Below are 12,870 nucleotides of genomic sequence, written 5' to 3'. Positions count from 1 at the left end.
TGCTGTTCTCTTTCTGCTGCTGCACAGAACAGATTCACAAAGAACCTGATTTCTTCATCTGAATCCTCAAAATCAACACTGGAACGATAAGAAGGAAACATTTAGTGATGATTTGATGTGAGCTGAATAAAAACAACCACACACTACTGATGGACTCCATCTTGTCCTTCCTGTACATAATGAAGCTCCATGTTAAACACATCTTCCATCAGAGCAGCTGAACACTGTTTTACACTCTTACAACACAAACACTCATCCTGCTCTAACACATCTGCTACATCTGCAGGTGGACACACAAAGTGATGAAGACTCTCTGCTGTCTGAAATCTTCATCTGCTGCTCACTATAGAGCTGCTACCATCATCATCATCATCATCATCATCATGCTCAGTAAAGTTCAATAAAGTCAGGAGATAAAGTGCAGCTTCATGTAATTCATTCATTTACTGAGTTACTTCACTGAAGGACTCATTGAGTTTGATTTCATGTTGTTTCCATGGCACTGATCAATTGAAGTATAGAGGATGTATCACGCTGTATCACTGCAGCATAGAGATGTGTGCCAGAGGTGTGGTCTTTGGCTTCGCTGCAGGGCAATGCTGTGGAGGCTGAAGGGGTATGGAGTTAAATCAGGGCCATAATGTTTGTTTAGTTAAAAAAAAATTTGAAATCGAAAATATGTAAACTGAAAGCAAAAGTCACATTTTTAGAGTGAACTTTGAAAAAGAAAGAGTTGGATTTAAAATTTTCAGATTCAGATCTTTTAAATTAATGTACAAAAAAAATTCTTCAGATTCGGATTTTTCTCTCAGCTTCAATTTTTTTTTTTTCACTTTCAGATCTCTATTTTTCAGTTACAGACTTTTGGCCCTGTTTTGGCGTGGTGGGCGTGGCTACACACAGAGGGGCGGGGAATCATGAGTGACAGCAGACCGCTGCAGGCTCAAGATGGTCCATTTTTCATGTTGCCTTCAGGAAACCTGGGAATGAACATAATTTATCAAACACCTGCTGCACTGTATTATTTGATAATGTTTAGAAAAGATGTCATGCATAACTGCTAAAACTCAGTTACTAAAGCTCTTTCAAGCAGTAATGTGTACAAATTACGCCGTAACTGATCAATTATGAGACGTTTTCCCAGCCACTACGTGAGAAGTGGTCATTCCCCATGCTCTCAAAGTAGCGCGCATTGTATCGGGTGGGGGCTGCTGTTAACTTGTCCCTCAGTGAACGATGGCGTCGTCTTCCAACAACACTGCTGGCGCGAACAATCAGGTGAGTGTTCAAGTTTGGAACAATTACACTGCAGTCTGTGAATACTACGAATTTAAGAAGTGGCTATTGTTACGGTTAATTTTTTTTTCCTTTTTTTTTTATTTTATAACGTTTTTTGCTGAAATGCTAGCTCAACAGAAATGCCTCGCTATCATTTTCGGCTGAAACTTACTTCGAAAGGTAAAGTAATATTAACAATTTGATCCTTCCCCAAAAATATGGAAAACATTTTAAAAGACTCCATAACTAATCGGGCTTGGGATGCAGTCTTCATCACCTGCGCTACGGCAATGTTGCAAGACTCTCATCCATCCATTATCTGGTTCCGGTTTTCGATGCGCTCTGAGGTCATAGCAAATTAGAACAAACATCCTACTGAGTGATTTTGCAGAACTACCTTCTATTTATAGAGTTTCTAATTATTTGGCATTATTGCAGCAAACCAGCCTATGAAATGGATGAAACACATCGTGACTGGGTTCCAGCGCTACATAAGGGACCTGCTTCAAACATACCACCATGCCAATCAGATTACTTCTTCCATGTGAGGGTGAAGAGGTGACCCTTCTGGATAAGATGGTGAAGGTTTGCTGCGTTTGGTGAACAGTGTGGTAGTAAAACCAGGGAAAATGAAACTTGCTCCTGTTAAATATTCTTAAGTCTTTTGCTGTATAAATAGTGGTATTTTTTTTCAAAAGATACAGTAAATAATGTTAGTAGTGGGTGATATCATGTAAACACTGTCATGATTTTATGTAAACATTTTGTCTTTTATAAACTATAAATGACATGGATTCTACATTGTAACTGATGTGATTTTCTATAAAGTGGTTTTAATAATAAAAAAAAGAGGCAAAACTTAGTTTGTTTCTTTATTCAATTTTTGAACAGTGGTACTCAGTACATATTCAGTAAATGCAAATTATTTACATGGCAGTGCACTACAGGCATAAATCTAGACCCCTAGATAAAACATTATGGCATTATAGCAGTGACAACTCCTCCACAGTAGCAGGTGGGATTTTTCTTTTTTGAGGACGGCTCCTTTTACCTTTCACTACGGATGGTCTGTTTATGTTTTGATCAAGAGCCTTTTTTTGGGCAGCTGAAGAGGAGAAGTCTATCTTATGGCCAACCTCTGGCTGTGTCTTGGTCACATTACCCAGCAAAAACCAGTATGCAGGTTCATCTGTAACAGGCCTTGTGCCACAGATCCGCACTGTTGCTTCTACATTAAACAGAAGAGCAGCGACATGGCTGCAGGTCTCAGCGACTCCGGCCATACAGGTGCAGTGGGCGGCTTCAACCTTCCCTGTGATGCTCACAGTGACCCATGGCTGCAATGCTGGTTCATTCAGTCTTTGAGAGTGCAGCACCTGAAACACACACAGACAAAGTTCATTTAAAGACAAGAACTATGAGCCAAGGCCGACATAAATGTGTTTTTATCTACTTTATCATAAATGTGACAGTGTTTAGAAAGTTAGCACATACATGTAATTTTTCATTTCTTTATGTGTCCATCTATAAAACGCTGCATTTTATAGGGTAAATCTGCCTGTTTTCTGTCAGAAACCTGCCTGCAGAAAATGAACCTAAAGTATGTAATGCAAGGATGTCATCACTTTAGAGATGGAGAAAGCATAAAGTGACAATTATGAATCACTTAATATGATAAGGAGATTCTGCAGGTCATTAACCAATGTATAAAATTAAAATAAAATGCATTTTTAGTGACACAGGACACAAACACAGAAGCAAGATGTATATTTAAATTATTTATAATAAATATGAATAAATCATTGCAATTTCTTTAACCATAAAGAATAACTAAATCCTTCAGGACAATGTCTCATCAATGTACTGAACTCACTATGTTATCCACCTAACAGCCTCCACATGTTCTCACTGTAATTTCCCCCTCATGAGTGAATTTATGCTGCACTAATCTGAATGTTTGGGGGAAAATCAAACGCATTTCACACGCAGTACTCGAGCTGACTTACCTTTGTTTGAATGACGACTTGTACTCGCTGACTGCACAGATAAGGTATGAAAATATGTGAGGTTATGTCAGTAGCGGTTGGTCTTCAGGGTTTCTACTCCACGGCCGTGTTTCATACGGGTCCACATTTCCAATGCACGCTATTTTCTGCAAGTACCGCCGCTTCGCCTCTGGACGCAATCGGTCTCTATACCGTCCGTTTTCTTTGGAGCTGCTTTTAAGCATGATTCTTGTCGACGTCGTTCCAACAGAGTGTCTCTTTTGATTCGTAGACCCCGAAAATGGCGCCGCGCTCCGCGGCGTGACGTCAACTCCAAAGCCCTATACAATGCGCGCTACTTTGAGAGCATGGGGAATGACCACTTCTCACGTAGTGGCTGGGAAAACGTCTCATAATTGATCAGTTACGGCGTAATTTGTACACATTACTGCTTGAAAGAGCTTTAGTAACTGAGTTTTAGCAGTTATGCATGACATCTTTTCTAAACATTATCAAATAATACAGTGCAGCAGGTGTTTGATAAATTATGTTCATTCCCAGGTTTCCTGAAGGCAACATGAAAAATGGACCATCTTGAGCCTGCAGCGGTCTGCTGTCACTCATGATTCCCCGCCCCTCTGTGTGTAGCCACGCCCACCACGCCAAAACAGGGCCAAAAGTCTGTAACTGAAAAATAGAGATCTGAAAGTGAAAAAAAAAAATTGAAGCTGAGAGAAAAATCCGAATCTGAAGAATTTTTTTTTGTACATTAATTTAAAAGATCTGAATCTGAAAATTTTAAATCCAACTCTGTCTTTTTCAAAGTTCACTCTAAAAATGTGACTTTTGCTTTCAGTTTACATATTTTCGATTTCAAATTTTTTTTTAACTAAACAAACATTATGGCCCTGATTTAACTCCATAAAGGGGCAGCTGCCGCTTGTTGGCATAATAAGGTCTCTCCCTTTTTAGTGACGCCGGGAACTGGTATAAGGGGAAGAGTCAGCAAGACAGCTGGCTTATCGACAGGAGACTAGCACCAAACCAAAAGAAATACTGCGAAAACACAATAAAAAAACAAACATATAGCCTGAACAGTGTGTCTGGTCCGAGTGATGTGTGGGATCACAAACCCATCTCTCTGGGATAATTACATTAATAAACTCTTCAAGAGTTTCAGATTATTCAATTAACTGGTTAAAATCTACTGATCTTCTGATTAATTCCCACTGCAATCTGGAAATATTAAATATTTAGGTATTAATATCTCTCCTAAACTAACAAAATTAAACCACATCCCACTTTTAAATAAAATAAAATGCAATCTGGAGAGATGGAAATCTCTACTCATATCACTCATTGGAGACTCATTATAACTCCATGGAGGGGCATATGTAATATGACAAGACTCTGGATTGAATAATTGCTCGATTTTTGATTGGCAGGGCATCCGAGGGGATGTGCGACGCTGGTGTGCATCCTGCCCAGAGTGTGAGCTCGTTAACCAACCAGCCATTCCAAAAGCTCCTTTGACCATTCATGGAGTTCCCGTTTGAGCACATTAGCATGGACCTCATTGGGCCATTTCACCGAAGTACACACAGATATTACTTTGTATTAGTTCTGGTGGATTATGCAACACAATATCCCGAAGCGGTGCCATTGAGTACCATTTCTGCACAGTAGCAGAGGTACAGTTTCAGGCCATCGCATGTGTCAGTATGCTGAAAGAGATACTGATTGACCAGAGCATGTCTTTCATGTCTTGCGCACTAAAAAAGCTGTACAGGTTACTGGATATTAAATCAGTTTGTATCAGCATCTACCACCCGCAGACTGACGGGCTGGTGGAGTGCCTGAATAAGGGTTTGAAATCCATGATTCATAAGTTCATTGACGAGGATGAATGCAATTGGGATCGCTTATTAGACCCTCTGTTGTTTGCAGTGCAAGAGATTCCCGAGGCCTCCACAGGAATTTCTCCCTTTGAGTTACTGTTCAACAGAAAGCCATGGGGGATGTTGGACCTGATTAAAGAAAACTGGGAGGAAGGTCCAAACTCAGCGAAAAATCACGAACATCAGCAGCACCTTAGTTGAGCAGGGCTAGACTCAACACATATGCAAAACGCAAGGGTGGCGGGGCTAAACTCAGGCAATTTTCATTGGGAGACAAAGTGCTTGTATTACTCCCTTCTTAAAGTTCAAAGTTACTAACCAAGTGGCAAGGAAACCTTGGTGGTCATATTGTCATGGTCCTGGGTCTTTGACCCAGTGTCTTGAGTTTATTGTTATTATTTTCCAGTTTCTACTGTTTTGTATTTGTTCTTAGGGTTTGAGTTGTGCGTTTAGTGTTTCTATCATCCCTACCTGTGTCCTTCCTCTGTGTCCTGTTCGTGTCCCCGAGTTGGTATTGTGAAACAGTCTGTAAGTTTCCTGTTTTACTTTGTAGGTTTGTGTCTCGTTATGCCCATTAGTTCCAGCTGTGTCCCCTCGTGTCTGCCATTTCCTAATTACCTGGTGTGTGTATTTATACTGCGCGTCTGCCTGTGCTCCTCGTCGCGTCGTTTGTGTTTCTCTGTGAATCTTCTGTGTATTTAGCATTATTCCGTGTTTCACCGTGTCTCTCTGTTCCTCGCCCCGTGTCCTCCTTTTGTGTTAGTTTTCCCAGTTTAGGTTTATGTTCGGTTCTGCCCACACCTTGGTTATTGTTCACTGTAAATAAAACTCACTTGCACCTCCGCCACTGTCTGCTATTTGGATCCTCCTTCTCACCTCCACACGACTGCTGCCCCAGTCGTGACAGTACGACGCGACCAGCATGGATCCAGCAGACTCACGTTTAGTGTCAGTGGGGAAGTATCTCACGCAGTTGTGGAATTACTATGGGAGGATAATCCACGCTGCGGACCCCTACAAGAGGCAGCTGGAGGTAGTTTTCTTTGATCATTGCTTGTTGTCCACTGCCTCCACTGTCACTTTCCTGGACATTAATGGACTAAAACGCATAATAACAGCTCTGAGAGCGAGGCTGAACTATGAACTATTTGGCATGGGCGGTCCTGGGAAGGAAGATTCAGCTGCCCTTCTGGAAACCCTCGCCGCTTGGTGTTCTCGGCGCCAGCAGCATTTTTCACCAAGGTTTGTGGCCAAATCTCTCGATCCACCTTTAAAGAAGAAATGCTACCCTCGCCATCATCACCCTACCACACTTCCTCTCACACCTGTGGTATTGACGGGAGCGGTGGTCATTTCCACACCGCAGCAGAAGCAGCCGTAACAGCGTTCTACCTCCTTTCCTTCAGGCACCCCCGCTTCCTCTTCCACAAGGAAGCAACAATCGCACCGCCGGCGCATCACCCCGAAGCCGGAGTTTGGCACTTCAGCGCGCCCGGCTGTGGTGAGTGTACAGGACACTGATAGTGTTATTTCTGACTTTGGGACTTTGTGTTTCGTGACAGGGGATAGTACTCCCAGTGGTTTCCCCACTTCACCTGCTGCACGTGTGTCAGTGCAATCTGTTCAGCCATCAGTTCAGTTAGCTGCTCAGCAGCCATTAGCTCAGTCAACGCCTCCACCACAATCAACTCCGCTACCTGTAGCTCAGTTTTCAGTTCTGTCAGCCTCTCAGCCACCATCACCACTGGCATCATTACAACCTCTACGGCAGTCCATAGCGCAGTCAGTAGCACAGTTAAGTGCTCAGTCACAGTCTTCGCTTGGCCCTTTTCAGGAGGCTGTGCCTACTCCACACATTTTGGACTGTTTTTCTAGCATTCACCCCAAGCAGAGAGACAAGCATACTAATACTGACATATTTCCTCATGAGCTGGCTAGTTTTCAGACTGTAACTTGCTCCAGGGCGTCCCCAGAGGCTGACTTGCAGCCCTCAGCGGACTCTGGACCCCTGGAGGCTAAGAAGCCAGATGAGGACTGCACTCGGCTGTTGCTCCCTGAGCAGGGTCAGTGCTCCGCGCAACAGCAGTCTTCCTTATGTGTGCCAGAGGCCCACGAGCCTGCTGGTTTTGTTTTGTGTGTACCTGAGGCCCATGTGCCTACTGGTTCTGCAGCAGCTTCCGCTGAGGGGTCCTGTGAGCCTCCTCACCCTGCTGCTTCCGCTGGGGGACCGAGGAGCCCGTCCAGCCACCGCCTGCGGCGCCACCACCTGCGGGTCCCACGCCATCGCCTGCGGCGCCAGCCTCCGCGCCCTCATCCTCGCCTGGTCCGGCCTCCGCGCCCTCATCCTCGCCTGGTCCGGCCTCCGCGCCCTCATCCTCGCCTGGTCCGGCCTCCGCGCCCTCATCCTCGCCTGGTCCGGCCTCCGCGCCCTCATCCTCGCCTGCGGCGTCGGCATCGGCCGCATCCTCGCCTGGTCCGGCCTCCGCGCCCTCATCCACGCCTGCGGCGTCGGCCGCATCCTCGCCTGGTCCATCCTCCGCGGCCGCATCCTCGGCATCAGCTTCAGCCTCGCCCAGCAGAATAAACTTTTGTATCATGGGGTTCCCTTTTGTTCTGGTTTTGGGGGGGGAGTTGATTTTTAATTTGGGAGTTTTTTTTTTGTTTTTTGTTATTTTCTGTTTCTCCTTTTTCACTTATTTTTTCTTTTTCTTTTATCTGTTTTATTGTTATCATCTGAATTTTAATGGCCTAATCTGTCTTGACATATGTCTTTGTATCGGTTGGTACTTGCTGTATTGGGCCTGATATGTCAAATTACATGTTACGTGTCCTAACGTTTTCCACCATTAAAAGACACATTTTTGTTCATCTCTTTTTTTTTTAAAATGTGTAAAAATTGTTTAATTTTTGTTGTTTAATTGCAATTAAGTCACTTTCTTTTCCAGTAATACATGAAAACATGATTGGACATTGATATGTGAACATTTCTTAATAAAGAGTCGATTATTTAATGGGGTGTCCTAATTTTCTCACATGACTGTATATCACCTCAACCTCCTTAAAGCATGGAGAGGGGCTGAGTCTGCTCCTCTGGTGAGCCTGGTTAAAGAAAGAGATGAGTTGGGGCTGGAGGTGCCAAATTCCACCATTCCAATTTCGCTGCATTGTGACAACCACCCCACACAGGCCCAGAGAGCAGATGTTACTGCATTGCAACAACGTTTTGCAGATGTGTTATCCCCCCTTCCTGGCTATTACGATGCTCATGAAGCACCATTTTGCGCCAGCATTAAAAGTCATCTGAGATCTATAGAAAATATGAAACTTCATAGCAACAAACAGCTGAACAAGTCAGTGAAACAGTGGTGTACTGAGCACGTTCCCCTCTAAAATATAACAGAGTCTGAATACATTTACAATATGATCCATGTAGATAAAGTCACAAATATAATGCTGATGACAAACAAATAGCACAAGACAAAGGCGACGTTCACACTGCAGGCGAACGAGCATCAAATCCGATTTTTTTGACCCTATGCGACCCATATCCGATCATGGTATGACAGTGTGAACGGCACGAATCCGATATTTTCAAATCCGATCTGGGTCACTTTCATATGTGGTACTGAATCCGATACATATCCGATGTTTTAGAAAGCGACTGCTGTTTGAACGGTTATGTCACATTAAATCCGTCTTTTACGTCATTGACACAAGACAGACGCCATAGCTGGACTGGCCATCGGGCATACCGGGCATTTGCCCGGTGGGCCGCTGGCGATTTTTTGTTTTTATGGGCCGATGGATTTTTTTATTTATTTATTTTTTTAGGAAGGGTATATATAATGAAAGGTGTTGGATTGGCCAATTGGTCATGATCGACTCTGGGCTGGACCAATTACAGCCGAGGAGGCCGGATGCACCCTCCCCCTTGTTTAGCAATCTTAGACGAACTAAAGAAAATGGAGAACAAAAAAAGGAAAGGAGGTGTTTATGAAAATATCACTAAATCTGCCATTTATTAATTTTAATATTAATTAATGATCATGTCTCACCTCTAGTGTTCTTGGTCTTAATTTAAGGTTTCTACCATGTGTTGTAGATAGTTCAGGAGGTTAACTCGACCAAGCAGTCTTTTTGTTTCCGCTATGTACTGTTTAAAATCCAGAATAGGGAGGATGGTGTAGGTTTAAGTTTATTAGATTGATACATTTAAACCAACAAGGCAGTGTAAATCAAAGCAGTTGTTTTCATGCAAAGGCTTTATGGTTTTTCCTATAGCGATTGACAGATCACGTGACTTTCACGCATTGCATTCCGGGAACTCGTGGCAAAACAAGTACCGCATCAAATGCAAGCATTTGCAGCACCGCAAAACGTTCATTCTCTGGTTCCAATACCTTCTTGGTTTTTCTTTGCCGCACAAAAAAGGAATGTACAAAACTAAGGAGAACAATGCCGGACCGTACAAAGACAGACTCGACGAAAAGGCAAAGAAAAGATACGAGGAAAAAATCAAAGGAGTGAAAGGGTCAGACCCTTACATGCACACAGAGTGGACAAAAGACGTTAGCGTGCTGCCCAACTTTCACCACGCTCAGATTTATAATTATACGGTTCTTGGAGTGAGTGCATACACTCATGAAGTTTAGTAACTTCAGGTCACTGCAACAAGCCCAGGTACAGTTTACCGACGGATGGGTACAGGACCTTGAAATGCACCGTGTAGAACGAAAGACCATCGTACAAACAAAGGTAAGTTTACCAGTCTCACAAATCGTCGTCATAAATACACATTCGTTAACCGTTTATTAATATAACCTTTGAGCTCAACGATAATTAATTAGTAGTGGAAATAATTTCTGATACGCATTACAGAACTGTAGCAGTGACAATAATGTTGTATGTTGTAATCGCACTGGACAATTAGTGATACAAAACAACTGTTTATCCTGTGAATAAAAGTATATGTTTTTGTCAATGTACCATGGTAATAACAGAAGCGAAACACAATATTGTGTCAGGACAATTCACTATTTATGCACAATAAATAAAGGAGCATAGCACGACAATTTCTGTTCAGCGCCAGACTTGCTTGTAACCTATATCACCAATTATGTTAAGAAAAATGACGTATTAACTACTACAAAACACTGACCTTTGTGGGAATGCTTGGAGCAGACTAACATGTGAGCTGGAGTGTTCTGAGACGTTATATTTGGTATATCCAGACCATCCGTCGGCTCTTACTTCGGAAACATGGCTTAAAAAAATTCTCCTCAACGACGTAATCCGATAAAAAAAAAAAAACGATCTCTTTACCTGTCGGCTTCCCGTGGCTGTCATGCGACCGGCTATTGCAGTTAATAATACAACAGCTTCTTGCCATTTTTTGGGTTTCTTTTTATCGCTGTGTAACTGAGTTCAATTGAAAGCCTGCGTGCGCTAGTACCTCTTGCCACAAGTTCCCAGAATCCTTTGCGGTTTTACCCCTGAATGACGTCACATTTTCAATCTCTATCCTGGTGGGCCGGTCTCTAGTCAAAATGCCCGGGCCGATTTTTTGTCCCAGTCCAGCCCTGACAGACGCCAACTATCAGCACCGGAGAAGCGCCCGAGAAGACATCGCGAACGCTTCCTGGCCATCCAGTGTAGATGTCAGTGAAACTGTTGGGAAGACAATGTTGGAGAAACGTGAACATTTTATTTGTACTGTATAATCTGCAGATTCTGACAGAAATCTGCAACTATCCTTTGAAGCACCGCTCCTCTAAAACAGCAATAAGGATCATTATTAGGTTATTTACATTATTATGTAAATAACAAAATAACTTAAAGCAAAAATTGGGAAACGTAAAGTCCGAAGTCTTTATATTAAGGGCAATCAGTCAAACAATGTTGTTTGCTCTGGGTCTAAACAGAGCGCGTTGTGTGTGAATTCTTCTTTTGCGCATGTGGGCCGCTTTGAGCATTCACACTAGAGCGCGTTTGCTGTCGCATTTTATTTGTAGTGTGAACATGCAGACAAAAAAATCAGATTTGATCAAAAAATCGGAATTCAGCATTAAGACCTGCAGTGTGAACGTAGCCAAAATCATCACTTTACCATTTATGGAGCTTCAAATATTTCCATCACTCCTTTTACAGCACATCTTTTCTTACAGATATTTGATCATGTGAAGAAGATTTCATTTACCTGAGCTGTGAGATATAAGGCAGACACTGCAGGAAACTCCTCACTTCACTCTCTTCATGTGAGCAGCCTGTCAGCTCCACTTGTTTCTTCTCTGGTTGGAGTTTCAGCACTTCCAGGAGGATGGAGGTCTTTCTCTCTGAGAGCTTTATGGACCAGACTGCAGGAGCTGACTGGAAAACTGACTGTAATGATGGAAGGACACTCAAGCCTGTTTTAGTCTCATAGTCCTTCAAATGGGAGTACAGATCAAACAGGAAGTCTGATTGATATTTCTTCATATCGTCATTCATGTATGTATCATCAAAAGGGAATGTTTGATATGTGCACACTGATGATAACAGCTCCAGTATCTTCTCTCCTGTCTGCTGTTCTCTCTCTGCTGCTGCACAGAACAGATTCACAAAGAACCTGATTTTTTCTTTGTGTGACCACCAAGCATCAACACTGGAACGATAAGAAGGAAACATTTATTGATGATTTGATCTCAGCTGCATAAATACGACCACACACTCACTATAGAGCTGCTACCATCATCATCATCATGCTCAGTAAAGTTCAACAAAGTCAGGAGATAAAGTGCAGCTTCATGTAACTCATTCATTTACTGAGTTACTTCACTGAAGGACTCATTGAGTTTGCTTTCATGTTGTTTCCATGGCGATGATGGATTCAGGTGTAAAGGATGTTTCTGGCTGTATCACTGCAGCATAGAGATGGTTCACAGCTGCTTTGATTTTCAAGCTGCTCTCATTTTCAAAAAGCCACAAACAGTTTGAACTTTGACTTTAAACATTTGATGTCACGTTGTTGTTGTTTTAAGAGCAGCTTTAAACAGGACTGACTTGTCAGCACTGAGCTACGTTCTTCTTCTTCTTCACATCATTTCATGATTCTGTTGCAGGTCAAACATGCAAGTTTCCATCAAACACATGTGTGCACTCCAACACTCTCCTCTCTGCTGCATGAGCTCAGTCACATGCTCACCTTCATTCACACAACTTACATCAACTTATTGAATTTAACATGAAATCAAATCATTTCTACACCTATCAGATCTAAATCAAATCTAACCTTTCTGATCAGAACTTCTTTATTTTAGATCCTGTTGTCCTGTTTCATCTGAGATTTATAGAAAATATGAAACTTCATAGCAACAAACAGCTGAACAAGTCAGTGAAACACAGTGGTGTACTGAGCACGTTTCCCTCTGAAATATGACAGAGTCTGAATACATTTACAATATGATCCATGTAGATAAAGTCACAAATATGATGCTGGTGACAAACAAATAGCACAAGACAAAATCATCACTTTACAATTTATGGAACCTCAAATATTTCCATCACTTCTTTTCACAGCACATCTTTTCTTACAGATATTTGACTCATGTGAAGAAGATTTCATTTACCTGAGCTGTGAGATATAAGGCAGACACTGCAGGAAACTCCTAATTTTACTCTTTTTATGAGTGTATTGTGTCAGCTCCACTTGTTTCTTCTCTGGTTGGAGTTTC

The 12,870-nt window shown here is 42.4% G+C and overlaps 1 protein-coding gene across 1 annotated transcript; it reads right to left on the bottom strand.

The window, feature by feature from the left end:
- Window positions 1-6,073: 6,073 nt before the first annotated feature.
- LOC102075999 (circumsporozoite protein-like) lies at window positions 6,074-11,410 on the bottom strand. The gene is made up of 2 exons (XM_019365392.2): window positions 11,358-11,410; window positions 6,074-7,774 (listed from the first exon to the last, which is right to left on the bottom strand). The coding sequence occupies exon 2, from the start codon at window positions 7,756-7,758 to the stop codon at window positions 7,318-7,320; it is 441 nt and encodes a 146-aa protein (XP_019220937.1). The 5' UTR covers window positions 7,759-7,774; window positions 11,358-11,410; the 3' UTR covers window positions 6,074-7,317.
- Between the last annotated feature and the right edge of the window lie 1,460 nt (window positions 11,411-12,870).

This window comes from Oreochromis niloticus, linkage group LG23 (genome assembly GCF_001858045.2).
Source record: "Oreochromis niloticus isolate F11D_XX linkage group LG23, O_niloticus_UMD_NMBU, whole genome shotgun sequence".
Lineage (NCBI taxonomy): Eukaryota > Metazoa > Chordata > Actinopteri > Cichliformes > Cichlidae > Oreochromis > Oreochromis niloticus.
This window is presented reverse-complemented; position numbering and strand designations above follow the sequence as displayed.